This window comes from Heptranchias perlo, chromosome 31, assembly GCF_035084215.1.
Source record: "Heptranchias perlo isolate sHepPer1 chromosome 31, sHepPer1.hap1, whole genome shotgun sequence".
Classification (NCBI taxonomy): domain Eukaryota; kingdom Metazoa; phylum Chordata; class Chondrichthyes; order Hexanchiformes; family Hexanchidae; genus Heptranchias; species Heptranchias perlo.
In genome coordinates this window covers 28818242-28836209 of record NC_090355.1, presented here as the reverse complement: position 1 = coordinate 28836209, position 17968 = coordinate 28818242, and the positions used below count along the sequence as shown (strand labels likewise).

The 17968-nt window shown below is 42.6% G+C and overlaps 1 protein-coding gene across 7 annotated transcripts in view; it reads left to right on the top strand.

Annotated features, from left to right (window-relative positions):
* The window catches only part of fubp3 (far upstream element (FUSE) binding protein 3), a 92739-nt gene extending 90696 nt beyond the window's left edge, over nucleotides 1-2043 (top strand). For all 7 annotated transcript variants that reach the window (XM_067969842.1, XM_067969847.1, XM_067969845.1 and 4 more), the window contains one exon: nucleotides 359-2043. In XM_067969842.1, coding sequence (XP_067825943.1) covers nucleotides 359-367 — 9 coding nt within the window. In that variant the 3' untranslated portion in view covers nucleotides 368-2043. The remainder of the gene's footprint in view (nucleotides 1-358) is intronic.
* The last annotated feature ends 15925 nt before the right edge of the window (nucleotides 2044-17968 follow it).

Here is a 17968-nt window from a genome sequence, read left to right as displayed (position 1 = left end):
GACACAAAAAAGACCAGCCTGAGGGTTTGCTCCTGGTCACTATTCAGTGGAAAATATGTGTAGATGTTGGATGAGAATAGGATAGAGCTGTGATGCCCCCAATATGGTAATGCTGACTAACACTCTAGGTCAAGGCTCCCCATGAAGAATAAGCACTTGGGTAAGATAGTGAAGAGCGGCTGTGCCCAAGGAACCATACTCCAGCAACAGTGAGTGCCTTCAGAAAAAGAGGAAAACCTTTTACTTTCTCCTGTAAATCAACAGCAAATGCTTCTACCCTTCTCAATACTCCTGTTCTACTGCCCTGGCAATCTTAACATGCATTCTAACATTCACTGTCTTTCTTTCTCTGTTGCAGGATCAATAATTTGACGTCCTTGTGAAGATATTTGAATCATTTATGGGTGTGGAGCCTTTTTTAATAAAAGGTTGAAAAGATTTATGACGCCTTGAAGAAGAAAAACTTATACTTTTGTTTCTGAACACTAGAGAAAAAAATACTTATTACGATAACTTTCTAGATTTACCATTAATGGAGTAATAGTGAACATGAGGGGTGCAGATGTTGTGGATTGAACACTCGGGGACCCTTAAATCAACACCACGGTATGGACAGGCTAAAATGCGAATGGTGGTTCTGTTTTTTTTTAAAAAAAAATTTTTAAAAAAGATTACTCCCCTACATCAGCAGCACTACAGGCTAAGTTTTTAAAAGTATAAAGTAGTGTGGATGTGGGGGTTCAAAGACGGTGCATTGTTGAACTGTATACATCCCAGCGATAGATGGGTAGGAATACTGGTGCTGGTACTGCATATCCTGGTACTCGGTAATGGCAACATACGAGTCACAGGTATCGGTCTGGAGTTTTGTACAGTACTGACCGAAAGGTACTAACGACCACAGTATATATATAATATATATTATATATATATATATATAATATGTCTCACTTTTGTGAAACTGTGCCTCCATCCCTATGTGAGTGGGCACTAAATACAAAACTGTGTTGGACTGGTAAATTTTTGTACTGGTCCATTAATTCTACTGTGTGGGGAGGGAGGGGGGAAAGAAGAAAAAAGAAGTTAGCACAACAGAAACTTCTTTTTATAAGGAGTTGAAAATGAGAACTGTGAATAATAATTTAATACTTTTTTCCAAAATACATGTTTTACGTAGGTGACTGTCGGCAAAGATGAGGATTTAAAAATATTATAAAAAATAAAAAAAAACAAATCTAGGCACATTTTGTAATTGTTGAATGAAAATTGAACAGCAGCAGGGTGCACATCTGCATGTGGATGTAATGGAAGAACAATACCATTCGCACTGTAGCCTGCCACCACCCACCCCCAAAAAAAATCCTGGACTGTAAGCATGTCTGAAAGGGGCCCCCAAAGTGCTAAAGACTTGATGATCGTACACTTTCTGGTTCTGTCCTGCGATTAGATTGCACCTGTCTGTGTAATTGCCTGATGAGAAAAGATGAGACAAATAAATGAAAGTACAGGTTTTATTTTTTAGTATGAAAAAAAAATACAAAAAAGGTTGGTTGTGTTTGGTATACACCTCTCAAATATGGACTCGTCAAAGTCTCCACGAGCCATGCTAATGACTATTTTTTAATTCTTATTCTTACGTGGTGTGATCTAATATGTATGATTATGTTTAGCAAGTGAATGAATCCTAGTATTAATTACGTATGTGAAACAAAAAATTACGTTGATTAAAAAAGGGATGTTATTAAGTTGAAGCTGTTTAACTTGTAGTATTTGCCTTTGTACAGTTAACAGTGTAGATAACCGGGGACTTCGGTTCTGTTTTTAATGACCTGAAGTTTACTGGACATTCCGTTTAAATTGTACTGATTTTTTTCTATTAATGCTCGAGATGTCTAACTTTGGAAAGTGCGACTGGTTTAAAATGAGAAAAACAGCTCTGTGCAGCATGTTAAAGAGATGTATCCCTTTTATTTTACTGACACTTGCATTTTACACTCTATAATAAAATGTCCACAACATTTCTTTGTGGGAAATTTGGCCTGACTTTTTTTGGTTTTGCTTAATTTGCTGGTGGGTATGGAGAGCTGACCTCTGGTATTATCCTCTTCTCGCCACTCCTACATTGAAATCTGTCAGATTTTGTTTTTATTGAGGAGCCCTTGGAAAAGGGCCAAAATCCTTAATGCAGAACACCACCAGGGTTAGAAATGGTAGAAGAAAGGATGGAACGAATCAAGACATAGTGATTAGGTGATGCCATGCTTGGCTTTTGATGGCTTGTAGGAGGAAGATATCATGGAGTTAAGGAGTTAATTTTGAGGTCTTGAGAGAGAATGAGTTACAGTAGGAGTTGGTGTAATTGGATTAGGGCAATGTAGTGGTTATTGTACTGGATTAGCGACCCAGAAGTCGCAATTTCAGATCACACAATGGCAAGTTGTAAAATTCAATTCAAAAAATCTGGTAATTTGTGGGCTAGCACCAGATTAAAAAATGACCATGAAAGCTGCTATTTTGTCTTTAATATCACAATTGGTTTACTAATGTTCAAGGAAGGGAAACTGCCACCTGTGCCTGGTCTGGCCTACATGTGACTCCAGTCCCACACTGCATACTTGGCTGTTTTGCCAGCAAGTCAATCCATAGCAATAAATGTATAATAACTTTGATTTTAACAGAGTGAGGATGGGGAGAGAGGGGGGGGAACGGATAGTGAGGATGGGGAGAGAGAGAGGGGGGGGGGAAATGGACAGTGATGATGGGGGGGGGGGGGAGAGAGGGGGGGAATGGACAGTGAGGATGGGGAGAGAGAGAGGGAACGGACAGTGAGGATGGGGGGAAAGAGGGGGAATGGACAGTGAGGATGGGGGGAAAGAGGGGGAGCGGACAGTGAGGATGGGGGAGAGGGGGAACGGACAGTGAGGTTGGGGGGTAGAGGGGGGGAACGGACAGTGAGGTTGGGGGGGTAGAGGGGGGGAACGGACAGTGAGGTTGGGGGGGTAGAGGGGGGGAACGGACAGTGAGGTTGGGGGGGTAGAGGGGGGGAACGGACAGTGAGGTTGGGGGGTAGAGGGGGGGAACGGACAGTGAGGGGGGGGTAGAGAGGGGGAACGGACAGTGAGGTTGGGGGGTAGAGAGGGGGAACGGACAGTGAGGTTGGGGGGTAGAGAGGGGGAACGGACAGTGAGGTTGGGGGGTAGAGAGGGGGAACGGACAGTGAGGTTGGGGGGTAGAGAGGGAACGGACAGTGAGGTTGGGGGGTAGAGAGGGAACGGACAGTGAGGTTGGGGGGTAGAGAGGGAACGGACAGTGAGGTTGGGGGGTAGAGAGGGAACGGACAGTGAGGTTGGGGGGGGGAAAGAGAGGGGGAACGGACAGTGAGGATGGGGCGAGAGAGAGGGAACGGACAGTGAGGATGGGGAGAAAGAAGGGGAATGGATAGGGGGAGAGGGGGGGAACGGACAGTGAGAGGGGGAGAGAGGGGAACGGGCAGTGCATTTAGAGTTCAGGAGGAATGAGAAAATTTCAGAGAATCAGACAATAGTATCAATAAAATAAAACTGCACAGCGAAAAATGTATACTCAAGCATTGCATAGTACTGGACGATGGATTCACTGAGAGGTTGCAACAGGAGTGTGGGGTGGAGAGGAGAGGTTGGCAGAGGATCACTTATTCAACCAGCTTTTTTCCCCTAGTTTGAATATCTACAATTATCAGAACAGCAATCATCTATTTTCTTAGTTATTTGAGCCACAGTGGGTAGTAGGTAATTTGAATGTCTGAATCTGTGCTGTACAAATGTTCCTCAAAGACTGATTCTCACCATCTATCTCAAATTTAATTTTTTTAAAAAAAGTTGAATTGTCATTTTGCCCCTGTTGAAGTATTTTTCCATCTGTTTCTGAGGCTGGTTGCTTGTATGTGGCCTGAATTTCCCCCACCACAAAAGCAGAGAAAGGATCTGGAGTTCAGTGAGTAGAGGATCATGGCTGTGAACCTGCATCTTACTATGAAGCTTCACCAGCTTTATTAATGAGGACTCTCTCCCAGTCCTGTGATGACCTGAAACTCATGTTTGCAAAATCTCAAATCATCATCTGAGCCTGGGGTTTTTGGAGTGTACCGGAGGCTAGGGAGACAGCTAAGTTCATTGGTATCCCAGCACAATCGCTCCAAGCCCTCTGATCCCAGCGTGCATCAGCTTCATGAGCCATGAACTCCTGGCGTTCATTTCTGGTAGGCCTTGTTACCTGCAGAAACCCACTGAGTGCCAAGTGTCCTCTTCAGCTTTCAAAATACAGCTGCACATTGATTCATCGAACATTGAATAGAGGGAATGGAACAAAATATTTCCTAATTGACTTACTTTTTCTAAATGAACTAGAGAGGTTGTTGCTGTTCTTGGAGGGGTGATTGGCTTCAGGGATATGTTAGATTGAGTCTCTTGAAGTGTTTCTGATGACATAGGGATATCTCCCTCATTTGGGCGGATTATTGGTAGGTTTTGCGTGCCTAGGTACTTTGAATATATGTCAGTGATTAGAATTACAGCCCCTCCAAGAAGTTGGAATATTGTACAGCAAAGCTTACACCATCTTGATGTAATTTCAGTAAATTAAGTTGTCATGTTGCAATTTATAACTTTTGGGGCAGATTTTTGTACTCAAGATCAGGGCTATTGGTTTGGGAGAATGGAATATTTTACACCGTGTCGGTATTAAGTATTCCCAAGTCTCACCAGATGTAAAAAATCCAGCTCTGATTTAATCCCAACTTCAGAAGGGAGCCTTGTGCTGCACCAATGTGAAGTCTCTTCCCGCCCCACTTTCCCAAACCAATTCTAGCCCCTGAGCCAATGTATGTGCAGTTTTGTGCCTGTAGCCCACATCCTCTCTGCTCTTTTACTCTCCTTTTTCCTCCAGGGGCTTCCCTGATGGCACTACTTTTCCAACACTGGAAGACATGCAATAGTAGTACAAGATGACTGAGCTTTTGATTTCCCCCACCACATTTATTTTTCCCTTCCCAAAGTATTTGCTCAGATTTGGGTACTGTTGCATAGGCACAAGCCATCTCTCTACTACCTCTTCCCTAGTAGCCATTTAGGATATGAGTATTGGCAGGTTTATCAACTGTGGTGGCCATTGCAGCTGAGCCCAATCCTGTCGCAATCTGATGTCCCTGTGCATTTCCAGCAGGGGTCACTGGATAGCGATGAGGTACAGGGACACGTTCCCCTCACTCCCCTACTTCTCCCTACTCCAGTAGTGCTGAGGCCAATTAGAAATTGACTACTCCTCAGGTTGAGAATAGCTGACTCAGCATCAGCCAGACACCAGCCTGGAACCCTGGTCTATGACATAGTGTTACAACAAGCAGTCAGCTACCCTCTGATTTAATGCCAATTTCAGATTTTAGCTCTATCTCTCTGCAGGAATCCTTTTCCTATCCAGTATTATCCTGGAGGCAAATGTGATCCCAAACTCCTCTTCCACTTGTCAGTATCCTCTTGAGCTCGCCCCCCTGCTCTCTCCAGCCTTACATGAAGAGCTGATGATTTTTTTTTGTCTGCAAAATTGAGGCTATCTAATTATCTGCCTCAACCTCCTCCAATCTCTCTCACTCTCCTCCCTAATTACCCCCTGACTTTATAGCTTCTCCCTGTCTCCGCCCCAGATCTCACCAGATTCATCTACAACTCTGCCTGGTCACTTCACCTTGTTCCCAACTCAGCTCCTGACAAGTCAATTACCTTCCATGACCTACTAGTGAATTGCCAACTGCTCCCTCGCCTCAGCACATTTTCTTCTTCCCCTCCCCCTGATTAGCCCTTTTAAAACTGCTGTAATCACACTACTTCTTGATAAACCTACCCTCAATCCCTCCACCTTTTCTGAATGCAGTCCGATCTCCGACACCCCCCAGGTTCTGAAACTTAACTGCCCAACTCTTCATCTGTATGTTGCCCCTTGGCAATATTATCCATAGCATAGGGTCACCTTTCATATATATGGCAACAATACTAAACTTTACCACCTCTACGACTCACTGGCCTTGTGACCTACAAAATCTAGTAAAGCTTTTCTGGAAGGCAAACTTAGTAATCTTATTGCAACTAAAATGGCTGAATCTCCCAATAACATCTTGCAATTATATAAAACCTTATCACATTCTCAGGACATTCTCAAAGTGTTTTACAATCAATGGATTACTCTTGAAGTGCAGTCACTGCTCTTACATAGGCAACTCTAGAAATGAGAAGCAATAGCCAGGTCAAGATAGTTAATTACCTTGATAAAGGTGCTACATCCTTTTGTGGCAGACAAAACAGAGAAGCCTTTCTAAGTACTCGGCATCAATTTCAAGATTTTGATCATTGCCAAGGCAGCAGCACTTAAAAATGTGCCAAATATGCCTCAAAATGCCAAACTCTCCTAGACCAAGGTTATAGCGGTAGTGCCTGGGTAGGGACTAGATGTGATGCTGTTCTGCTGGTCCATACTAATGCTGTAGTTCTTGCAATTAGTATTACTGTTCGGAGTCTCTGACAGTGCAGAAGTTCTATAGTTTTGACTGCTCTTTCCCCTTTGGGGATGTGGTATCGCACAGGTTGATACAGGTCAACCCCTGCAACCCCAAAAAGAGTGGGAGCTCTTCGAGCCCACCAACCTGACCAGCACTGATGGTTTTTCTCCAATCTCTAAACTATTTTTGGTGCTCATGTACAAGTTTTTAAGAGCATTGTGGATTAATTGAGATTTTCCTATCCATAAAGGCATCTTCAGAACTTTCCACCATGCAGGTGTCTAGCTACAAGAACACAGCAGCTCCTGAATTAGCTGTGGAAACCAATGGGCAATGGTCTGAGGTACGTTGCTTAGCAGAAGAATAATGATTGTGGCTGCAGTTCAAGAATAGATATTGGTAGTTTCTTGATACAATAAGTTTGTGAATTGTTTTTTCTCCTCTTATACCTGTCCTCAAATTGATTTTGTTGTATGTGTAAAATCCTCGGTGTACATGTTTACATTTTATGCCGTTGCCCCATTCGCTACCTGAATGGAACAAGGCTGTTGTTTTTGCTTGTTAGGTTCCATAACAAGATATAGGCAGAACAGCTTGGCTCAATTGGTAGCACTCTCACCTTTGGATCAGAAGATTGTGGCACTTGCGCACATAATTTAAGTTGGCACTCCTTAATAGCATTGAGGGAGTGCTGCATTGTCAGAGATGAGACCTTAATCCATATCTCATCTGTCCTTTCAGGTGGCTGTGAATATCCCATGGCAGTATTTGAACAGCAGGGAGTTTCTCCCAGTGGCCTGGCCACCATTCATGTTGCTGGCACAGAATGGATGTTGTATTTGCCCACATAAGCCACTGCACTCTGAAAGATGTTTATATGAAGCATTTTAACATATTTTAATGACATAAGGTGCTATTTGAATACAAGAGTTATATCCCCCCGCCCCCATCCCTTTTCCCTGGCTCTCTACTTGCTTCTAAACTGTTAAATCTCTCATTTCTTCCAGTTCTGATGAAAGGTCATTGACCTGAAATGTTAACTCTGTTCTCTCTCCACAGATGCTGCCTGACCTGCTGAGTGTTTCCAGCATTTTCTGTTTTTATTTCAGAAAGAACTTTTGGTGCTCATCTGAGTTAACTGATCTCTGCCAGGGTGGCACTAAGCGTGCTACAATTATCGTCAGAATCCCTGGGCTAGGGAGGGGGAGTAGGGGAGAATCAGCCAGGGTTCACACTTCTAATCGTTGTTGGGGACCCATGCTTAAAAATCTTGTTTTGGTTGGGGTGGTGGGGGTGGGGATATCTGAGGAAGACATTATCAGGCTTGACAACGATGCCCCTTTCTGCCCCCTGGCAAATACCCAGCCAACATTCACTGTCCAGGCTCAAACTTGAAGATTGACCACATGGGGAACCTTTAGAACCAAATGGCAGCATGAATCCGCCTTCAGGAGAGACGGTGGTGGGAGGGGAGGGGGGGGGGCAGTGAATTACCTTTTCGTTGTTGGAATTATTGGTAGTAGAAACCGAGTGATTCTCCCAGAAACACCGCTCCTTTAAGACAAAGTACAAGAAGTTTGGATAATCCACACAATCTGGTTACTTGCCCAAAAAAATAAATTCTTGGTGTTTATCTGGCTTCAGTATTCAAAAGGTTAGGTGTCAGTTCTCAAGGTCGACCAACTGTCCAATAAAATAAAATGCAAGCAGCATGGTATTTTCCATTTGGATTTTTACCAGCTGTTGCTATGTGTGGAGGAAGAGAGGCCTCAGTCGCTCTGTGGAATGACTGACCTTGTGTCATTAATAAGTTTCAAATAACCAGCAGTACTTAATAATCCACGTGTAATTTCTTCCTTGAAGCCTTGGCAATGAGTGTAACAATTGCACTGACTGGTGATCCGATTATCCGGAGGGTCTCTTACTAGAAGGAAATCCGATTGTAACATGAAAGAGATGCTTATCTCCTTTTGATTGGATGTGTCTTGAGACGCGGTCAGTGGCCTGCTGCAGGTGCCAGCCGCCCAGCCTTTCCTTTTCTCTGTGCTGTCAGCCAGGGTCGTCTTCTTGGCGCCTCCAACCTGTGCTTACCGCATGATTACTTGTGTCCATTCAATTGTTACTTAAGATCAGCTGGTGTTGAGGTGATACCACGCCAGTTTGGGGCTGTCTGCAGAGCTGTCTTCCTCTTGCGATCGGGCGGTGGAGGGATTTTCACAGCATGTTCCAGTAAAATAAAAAAGCAATTTTTATGACTTCCCCCATCCCCCTCTCCCTTCCTCCATCTTTTCCGTTTTCTCCCTCTCCTGAAGGTGCTAGGTTGTGCTGCGGTATCATTCCTCAGCTCTCTTCTGCTATCTTGCACCAATAACCATTCTTTGTGCGTAAGCCTAAATAGTGAGTGTTGGCCGGCTTTCTACTGCTTGGGGCATCAAAGCCGAGCTCAGTTCTCTCCATTCGTGTGCACTTTTCAGTGGTGATCACTGTTGACGATCAGGAGCAGGTTTTTCCCCTTTCCATCCTAGGGACAATTGAAGCCAATTATAGAACTCCTACCAACACCTGCTGAGATCAAATAGTTCAACTCTCAAGTTCAGACCAGTTGCTAAAATATTCTTCTTTAAACTGTGAGCGCTGATTGCATCGTCAGGAGTACTGACATGAAAGGGTTACTGAGCCCAATAACATAAAGTTGGTGATGAATCATCCCTGGGTTTATGTTCATATCTGTACTAAGGTTCATTCAGCTCCCTACATTACAACAGTGACTACACTTCCAAAAAAAAGTACTTCAGTGGTTGTAAAGTGCTTTGGGATGTCCTGAGGCCGTGAAAGGCGCTCTATAAATGGAAGTCCTTTCTTTCGTGGTCAGGCTCAGTAACTCTTTTTGTCCTCTACTTTTCTTCTCTCGTGGGTCTTTCCATAGCTGCCCTCTGGTAACTTATCCAAATGATTATTCTTCAAGTGTGAAGCAAGAAGCAAGCAGTGGGAACCCTGTCTGAGTTCCTGCCCTCCAACCTCCTTGGTCTGTGGGTGCTGAGGCAAATTGTAGCACCGCTGCCAGCTGAAGTCAGCTAACTCAGCAGAGATTATGAAATGAACCCAGGACCATCCTGTCCATATAGTTCAATACACATTGGGCAGTAAACGTAACCAACTCAGCTATCGAGGCAGCCACTCATTTTTCTTTTAAATGTAACAGAAAAACAAAAGTATTATAATAAATCTTTGTAATTGCTTTTTAAAATGAGCCCCAAGGCTTGGATTCCATCTTTAATCTGAGGGGGGTCATGTTGAATCAAATATTTATCTCAAATCCATTCTGTTGGGAATCCAGCATCAGGTTTTATTTTTATTCTTTATTTATTACTAAGCTTATTGAATTCTGAATCGTATAGTTTTAAGTGGTGATGTTTAAAGAAAGAATTTGCATTTATATAGCATCTTTCACGACCTTAGGACGTCCCAAAGCACTTTACAACCAATTAAGTACTTTTTGACGGGTAGTCTCTGTTGTAATGTAGAAAACGCAACAGACAATTTCCAGTACACACCTATGTGTGAACCAAGGCCATGTATGTTGCTATGTAGGGCATCACAGTCAACCGTGATCCTGCCCTCCACAGATGTCCACCTCGTGCAGTTCCAGCAGGAGTTACTTGGCAGTGATCAGGCCAATTTAAATCCTCCCCTCTCCCTACCCCCCTCCCTGTTTGCTCAGGGATACTGAGCCATATGCCCAATGCTGCCTCGGCTGACTAACTCAACACAGACCAGAGATGGACCCTAACCTTCTGGTCTGTATTGCACAGCACCATACCACACAGTTTCTTACCCACAGGACCATCTGAAGACAGTAGCTCTTGCTGCTTGTAGACAACACACTGCTGTGGTGTGTGCACAAGCCTTGGACTCTGGAGCATGAAGTTAATGTAAGGTTTCAACATTTTGTCCTGGCACCTCTACTGTTGACGTAGAATGGGAAATGTTTCCAAGTGTTTGTTTACACGAGTGCCTGAGCACACACTGACTGCTTCCGTAACAAATTATACTCTGGTGTGGATTCAGCTCTGGAGTAAATGTTAATTTCAGCTTATACACTGAAGTGAACGATGCAGAAGATGGCATCTGAAAACAGTACAAAGGAATGATTTGAGCAATTTGAATGGTTCATTTTCTGGTCGTTACTAATTCCAGTTTGCTGGGTTTGAAAAAAGAATCAATCATTCGATTGAATGGTTTGTGGTGCTTCTTTGTTGCTGATGGGAAGCTTTCCTACCTATCTAGTGAATGAAACTGGTTTGGGATTGGCTGCACTATCCCATTGGTTAAATATGAAGCAATCAACAGGTAATGGTTAGTTGGGCCAATCACAAATTCTTGACCATTATGGAGCTGTAATGCTGCAGAGGTGTGACTTTTAATTACATAGATAATGGACTCCTGACACTGCCAGGACACAAACTCATGAGATTATTCTGGATTCAATTTAGAATGAGAACATGATTTTTTTATGAACAAGGCCATTAGACCCAGGAAGCTTGTCCCTTCTTTATAAATTTCGACTCTACCCACCTGACATAAAGCAACACTTGAATCTGTGCTCTGTCTGAGTGAGGTTGCTAGTTTAGTGTTTAATTGGTACTGAACTGTGAACAGTTTGATGCTGTACCCTCATGTCCGCTGGGACCTGCTTTGACACTGTCCAAAGTCATTTTGGACCAAGTTTGCTCCAGTCATTCCTAACCTAAGCCGATAGGACCCACTCAGACAGAAGAATTTAATTATTGACCGCAGTGTATCAGATAGAGCTTCTTTACAAAGTGCAAACTGACCTTTAAACAGTTCGGACGCAGGCCAGCTCTTCCAGGGCAGCCTTTTAAAGGGGAAGGTAGTTCTGCATTTAGCTGAGCACCACCACTAATAGCTACACTCATTACCTCCCTGCTCTTATTTCTTTTCTCTCTGAGGCTCCTTTGAGCAGATTGGGTGTAACTGGGACTGTAACCAAAAATATAGCTAGGGGACGCTGTCCAAAATCTAATATCTGAGTTTAGAAGGGAAATGTTTAGTTGGATGCAAACATTTGAGCCGTGACCTGCAGGGCTACGGACCAAATGCGGGAAAGTGGGATTAGGCTGGGTGGCTCGTTCCTCAGCTGGCGCGGACACGATGAACCAAATGGCCTCCTTCAGTAAATTTTCTATGATTCCATGATCAGTGATTCAAATGCAGATCTCCCCATTCTAAATGGAATCATTTTCAGTTACAACATAGTACTGGTAAAAATTTCAGCGAATACATGCTGGTGAAAATCTCACTCTCAGTTTGCAGTCTGATTATATAACACTATCATATAATCTGTATAGCAGTATGAGCATCATATAACATACAGCACTGTTATTTAATATGTAGCAGTGTTGTATAATGTGAACAGAACACTGATTACTATATAACATATAGCCATATTATTATTACATACTATACAGCAGTGTTGTTTGTGTGTAGTTGGTTACCCCAAAAACTCTGGGAATGTCTGAGATTCTAGAAGAAAGACTTGCATTTATATAACGCCTTTCATGACCTCAGGACATCCCAAAGCACTTTACAGCCAGTTAAGTACTTTTAAAGTGTAGTCACTGTTGTAATGTAGGAAATGCAACAAATAATTTGCACACAGCAAGATCCCACAAATAGCAATGAGATAATGACTGGATAATTGTTTTTATGTTATGTTGGTTGAGGGGTAAATATTGGCCAGGACACCAGGGAGAACTTACCTGTGTTCTTTGAAATAGTGCCATGGGATCTTTTACATCCACCTGAGAGGGCGGATGGAGCCTTGCTTTAACGTCTCATCCAAAAAGCAGCACCCCGTCACTACTGTACTGTCAGCCTCGATTCCATGCTCAAGTCCCTGGAGTGGGACTCAAACCCATAACTTTCTGACTCAGCCACTGAGCCACAGTTTACACCTATAATTCCATAACAATTGATAGCCAGCTCATTCATCTGCCTGGCTCCACGGTCAAATGAGATGAGCTGAGGTACCCTGGCACACAAGGCATTTGTAACCTGTCCAAGGCAAAAATGCCCTGCATATTGACTAACTCGGCAAACGTCGCCAGTAGCCCCCTGGAATGAGCTGCTGGCAAAAAAATTAGGTGCGGTTGTTACTTTCTCCTGCACTAGGAGCGCTTTCCTTGTTCTTGAAGAGCTCTGCAGCTCATCCTGCAAGAGGAAGCAAAGCTCTTCCAAGACCCGAGGAGTAAAATGAAGGCTCTGGAGACGTAACTGTAATGAGATGTTGGTAAACAAGCGCCGTGATCTGTAGCCTCTGCTCGCAGGGTTTCTCCAGGAGAGTCTGGCTCTTCTCAGATGCTGCCTGATTCTCCAGGCTTCCATGACAGCCTCTTGCTCATCTTACTCTTCTCCCTTCAACAGATAAGGCACATACAAAGGAATGCCCATTGGGAATCCCATTCTGAAGCCTTGGATGTCATTCTCCACATTCAATGCAAATGGACTCTCCCAAAATACTGCAGTTTTAAGCCTGATGCTCCCAAGGTGCAGCCCTGAAAAAAAAGTTCCAGAAACACCAAGGCAACAAAAAGTTTTGGATGATTTTAGCCTTTGCAGTTCCCCTCTAAGAAACTACTTCTGACCATGTCCTCAGGTTCTGACAGAAACACCTGTCAAATACGAGCATTTGTTATGTGGGCGGACTCGAAGGCAAAATCGATGGCATTTAGGGTGGGTGACATCATCCTGACTTAATCCCAGGGATCTGCCCCAAATTCTGACCCCCGATTGATCAATCCACCTCATTTCTACCCTTCCCCCTCCCTCCCCCTCGTCAGAATTTTGGGGCCATGAAATCAGGACCAAGTGCAGCTAGTGTTAGACGCCAGGGGATAATTGGGCCAAGGTGCACAGAAATAGTTTTTTTAAGGTCTTACATTTTGTCCTTTTATATACTTTGAGTTTCTATTATTATTTATATTTAAATAGCAAAACAGGAATTTGTAATGGAATAGGTTGACAAGGAGCACAAGCAGCCATAAGAATTTTTAATATATTACTAGTCGATCGCCCATAGCGATAGATACAGGGAATCAAGACCAGGCGAAGCAGGTTTAGAGGGTGGAAGGCGGAAGAGGTAATTGGATCAGGTCATGCAGATGTAAAGTTTTTATATTTCCATTAAAAATTCCTGTGCCGACATTTGTAAAGTAAACTGGGAAACTGCCTATGTAACTTGTCACACTTCCCAGCCGTGGTGCTAATGCAGTGCCTCCACTAGAGGGAAGATGTAATTACAGCTTAACAAGTTTACATAGGAAAATCCTATTATAAATGTGGACACAGAAATTTATAATGGCAAAGGGTTGACAGGACAAGCATAATAATATATTAGATATAGCAGTGTTATATAATCTGTACAGCGCAATGATGATGTTATTATGTATAGTAGTGCTATTCTATAACTGTACAGTATAATCATTATATAATAATAATGGATCTCTCATGGCATTGTTCATGGTGAGTTGGATATGTTTTATAACAATAGGGATGATGAGCCATTTAATGCACGATCTATTATTAGAGCTGCTGATTTACAGAGACTGAATAAATCAAATTCGGTTCTTATTACATGCTAGTCTGGGACTTTTACAGGTATTTTGGGATTGATTTCTGTAACTGTCCATTATTCTGTGAAAATCATAATAACGTTTATTATTATATATCCCTTTATCTGTATATTTTTAAATCTGTTACCTTTTCTAAATCCCGGAATATACAGCAAGGTAGCACACAAGACATATCAGCTTGTAGGTAGATGCCTAGTGATTAGCAGCACTGTGCGAGCTGGGCTTTAGCAGCAGTACATTAGGTCCTGGGCTTTGACAGCACTATGGAGCAGGAACTGTGGAGTGAGCTTTGACTCACTAAATTCATAAAGTCTGACAGGAGGAAAGACATGGGGCAGAGGAGATCCAGTCTGACAGCATTTAAGGGGAGAGGGCTTCCAAGTATGGCAGCACAAGCCTGTAAGAGATCTCCACAGAGACATTGATTTTTGATTGGTTCCTGAAAGATACTGTTTTCTTTAGATAACTAAGTGCCATAGTATTAAATAAATATAAAGATTCCACTATCTCTCTGTAACAATAAATAAACACACGGCTGCTTTAATGAAATTATTTTTTATTTCAACCAGAAAAATTCTGTTTCCTTTTTTGGAACATTGCTGGGAGGAGCTCGAGCTACAAACAGCATCTTCTGTCTAGTCTTGCTGTCGATTATAACCTCTCTCCAAATTTGCCTCAGGAAACATTCTTTACCTAAAAGTTCCACCATTTTTTTAGGACATGAACCTAATAAAATGATTTATGTCAATTAGACGATAATGAAAAAAAACTACCTGACACCTTTCTAGGTTTTGCCATTCAACAGCAAATAATTAATGTTTCACTCACCCACTGCATAAACAAATCTTCTGCCAACAGAGATTTGCTTTGCACTATAAATGTAAATAGAGGGCAGTGTCTTTCTTTCTCTCTCTCTTTCTCTCAGCTTGACTTGCTTTCTGAAATAAAAAAATTGATTGCTTTCATCCAGAGTGCATTCAAATCATTTTCAAAAACACAAACTGAGATATTATTGTACATAAAGCCAGAATTTTATTTTTCTACTGAGAAAAATAATGGATTGTTTTGAAGTTCCAAAATAAACTAAAATAAAAAGTGCACAATCGGCATTGTCTGTCATGCTGGAAGAGGTCTTTGCCTGGTTCTGTTTTTCTCTCCCTTTCTGACAACTTCCCTGTGACAGAAAAACACTCCATATTCACTTTCCTTCAGTAAAACTTTTGAAATTCAGCCTTTAAACTTTTCTTCAAATAATTTGGAAAAATAATCAAACAGATAAATACAAGCTGAAAAGAAATAGTCTTCCTGTTGGGCTGACAAATTCCCGAGAAATGGTGCACACTGCATATACTCAGATTACAGAATCTCCCTTCAGATAGCAGTTTATTCATAGTTCTAGGGGAAAGTATCAACTGCAAACCTTGGCTTCTGAGAGAGGGAGAACTAAAAATTATAATTAAGGTACTAAATGGAGCCAAAACGATTCTATGGGTAAATTTAATCATGTTATTGTGAAATGTGTCATTTTTTGATGTTATATTTTATTTGAAACTTTATTTTGACTTAAGAAATTTAGGTTACTGAGAAAAATTAGCAGACAAAAAGATAATAAGGGTCTAAATGAGGTGGAGGAGTAAAGGGAGCTGGGGGTACAGAGACACAAATCACTAAAAATAATGACACAGGTTAACAAGGCCATTAAAAGAGCAAACCCAGCACTGGGGTTCATTTCTGGAGGGATAGAATTGAAAAGCAGAGAAGTTATGTTAAACTTGTATAGAACCTTGGTTAGACCACACTTGGAGTACTGTGAGCAGTTCTGGTCTCCATATTATAGAAAAGATATAGAGGAACTGGAGAAGGTGCAAAAATGATTTACTAGGATGATACCAGAACTGAGAGGTTATATCTACCAGGAAAGATTGAGTAGGCTGGGGCTCTTTTCTCTGGAAAAGAGAAGGCTGAGGGGTGATCTGATAGAGGTCTTTAAGATTATGTAAGGACTTGATAGGGTAGACGTAGAAAAGATGTTTCCACTAGCAGGGGAGACCAGAACTAGGGGCCATAAATATAAGATAGTCACTAATAAATGCAATAGTGAATTCAGGAGAAACTTCTTTACCCAGAGAGTGGTTAGAATGTGGAACTCGCTACCACAAGGAGTAGTTGAGGCAACTAGCATAGATGCATTTAAGGGGAAGTTAGATAAACACATGAGGGTGAAGGGAATAGAAGGATATGCTGATAGGGTGAGATGAAGTAAGGTGGGAGGAGGCACGTGTGGAGCATAAACACTGGATAGACCAGTTGGGTCGAATGGGGTCTGTTTCTGTGCTGTTCATTCTATGTGATTTGAAGTGGAGCACAATGTTGAGGGGGGGCTCCAGGGAATGGAGTGCAGTAAGGCCCAGGATAGTGGAGCAGAGTGAGGATGGGGCAGTGGAACACAGTGTGGAGGAGGGTGCCCGGATTAGTGCCTGCTGGGTCACTCCCCACCCTGATCTTCGTCTAATTTGTACTAAATTCTATTTTCTGCTGTATTCTGAGATATTTCCCCCTCCTCCAAAAAAAAGTATTCCCTTTGTATCGGTCTTGTGATGTACGCAGCTTCATTGATGTATGCAACGGGATCTTGATAAATTGGGCCAGTGGGCCGATGAATGGCAGATGGAGTTTAATTTAGATAAATGTGAGGTGATGCATTTTGGTAGATCGAATCGGGCCAGGACCTACTCCGTTAATGGTAGGGCGTTGGGGAGAGTTATAGAACAAAGAGATCTAGGAGTACAGGTTCATAGCTCCTTGAAAGTGGAGTCACAGGTGGATAGGGTGGTGAAGAAGGCATTCGGCATGCTTGGTTTCATTGGTCAGAACATTGAATACAGGAGTTGGGATGTCTTGTTGCAGTTGTACAAGACATTAGTAAGGCCACACTTGGAATACTGTGTACAGTTCTGGTCACCCTATTATAGAAAGGATATTATTAAACTAGAAAGAGTGCAGAAAAGATTTACTAGGATGCTACCGGGACTTGATGGTTTGACTTATAGGGAGAGGTTAGATAGACTGGGACTTTTTTCCCTGGAGAGTAGGAGGTTAAGGGGTGATCTTATAGAAGTCTATAAAATAATGAGGGGCATAGATAAGGTAGATAGTCAAAATCTTTTCCCAAAGGTAGGGGAGTCTATAACGAGGGGGCATAGATTTAAGGTGAGAGGGGAGAGATACAAAAGGGTTCAGAGGGGCAATTTTTTCACTCAAAGGGTGGTGAGTGTCTGGAACGAGCTGCCGGAGGCAGTAGTAGAGGCGGGTACAATTTTGTCTTTTAAAAAGCATTTGGACAGTTACATGAGTAAGATGGGTATAGAGGGATATGGGCCAAGTGCAGGCAATTGGGACTGGCTTAGTGGTATAAACTGGGCGTCATGAACATGTTGGGCCGAAGGGCCTGTTTCCATGTTGTAACTTCTATGATTCTATGATTGACACAGAGCCTTATATCAGAAACATGCCAACGGGCCTCACACACAACGAACTGCTATGAAATTCAGTCATTGTTACCTAGGCCAATGGGTAGCCATAATGCACACAGCAAGATCCCACAAGCAGCAATGAGGTGACTGACCAGTTAATCTGTTAGTTGAGGGAGGAATGTTGGTCAGAACGTCAGGAGAGAACACCGTACTCTTTAACTTTCACTTGAACCACCAGAACCAAGTGGTGTCTCGGTTTAATGTCTTATCCAAGGACAGAATCCTCCCCCCTCAGTACTGCCCTGCATTGTCCGCTT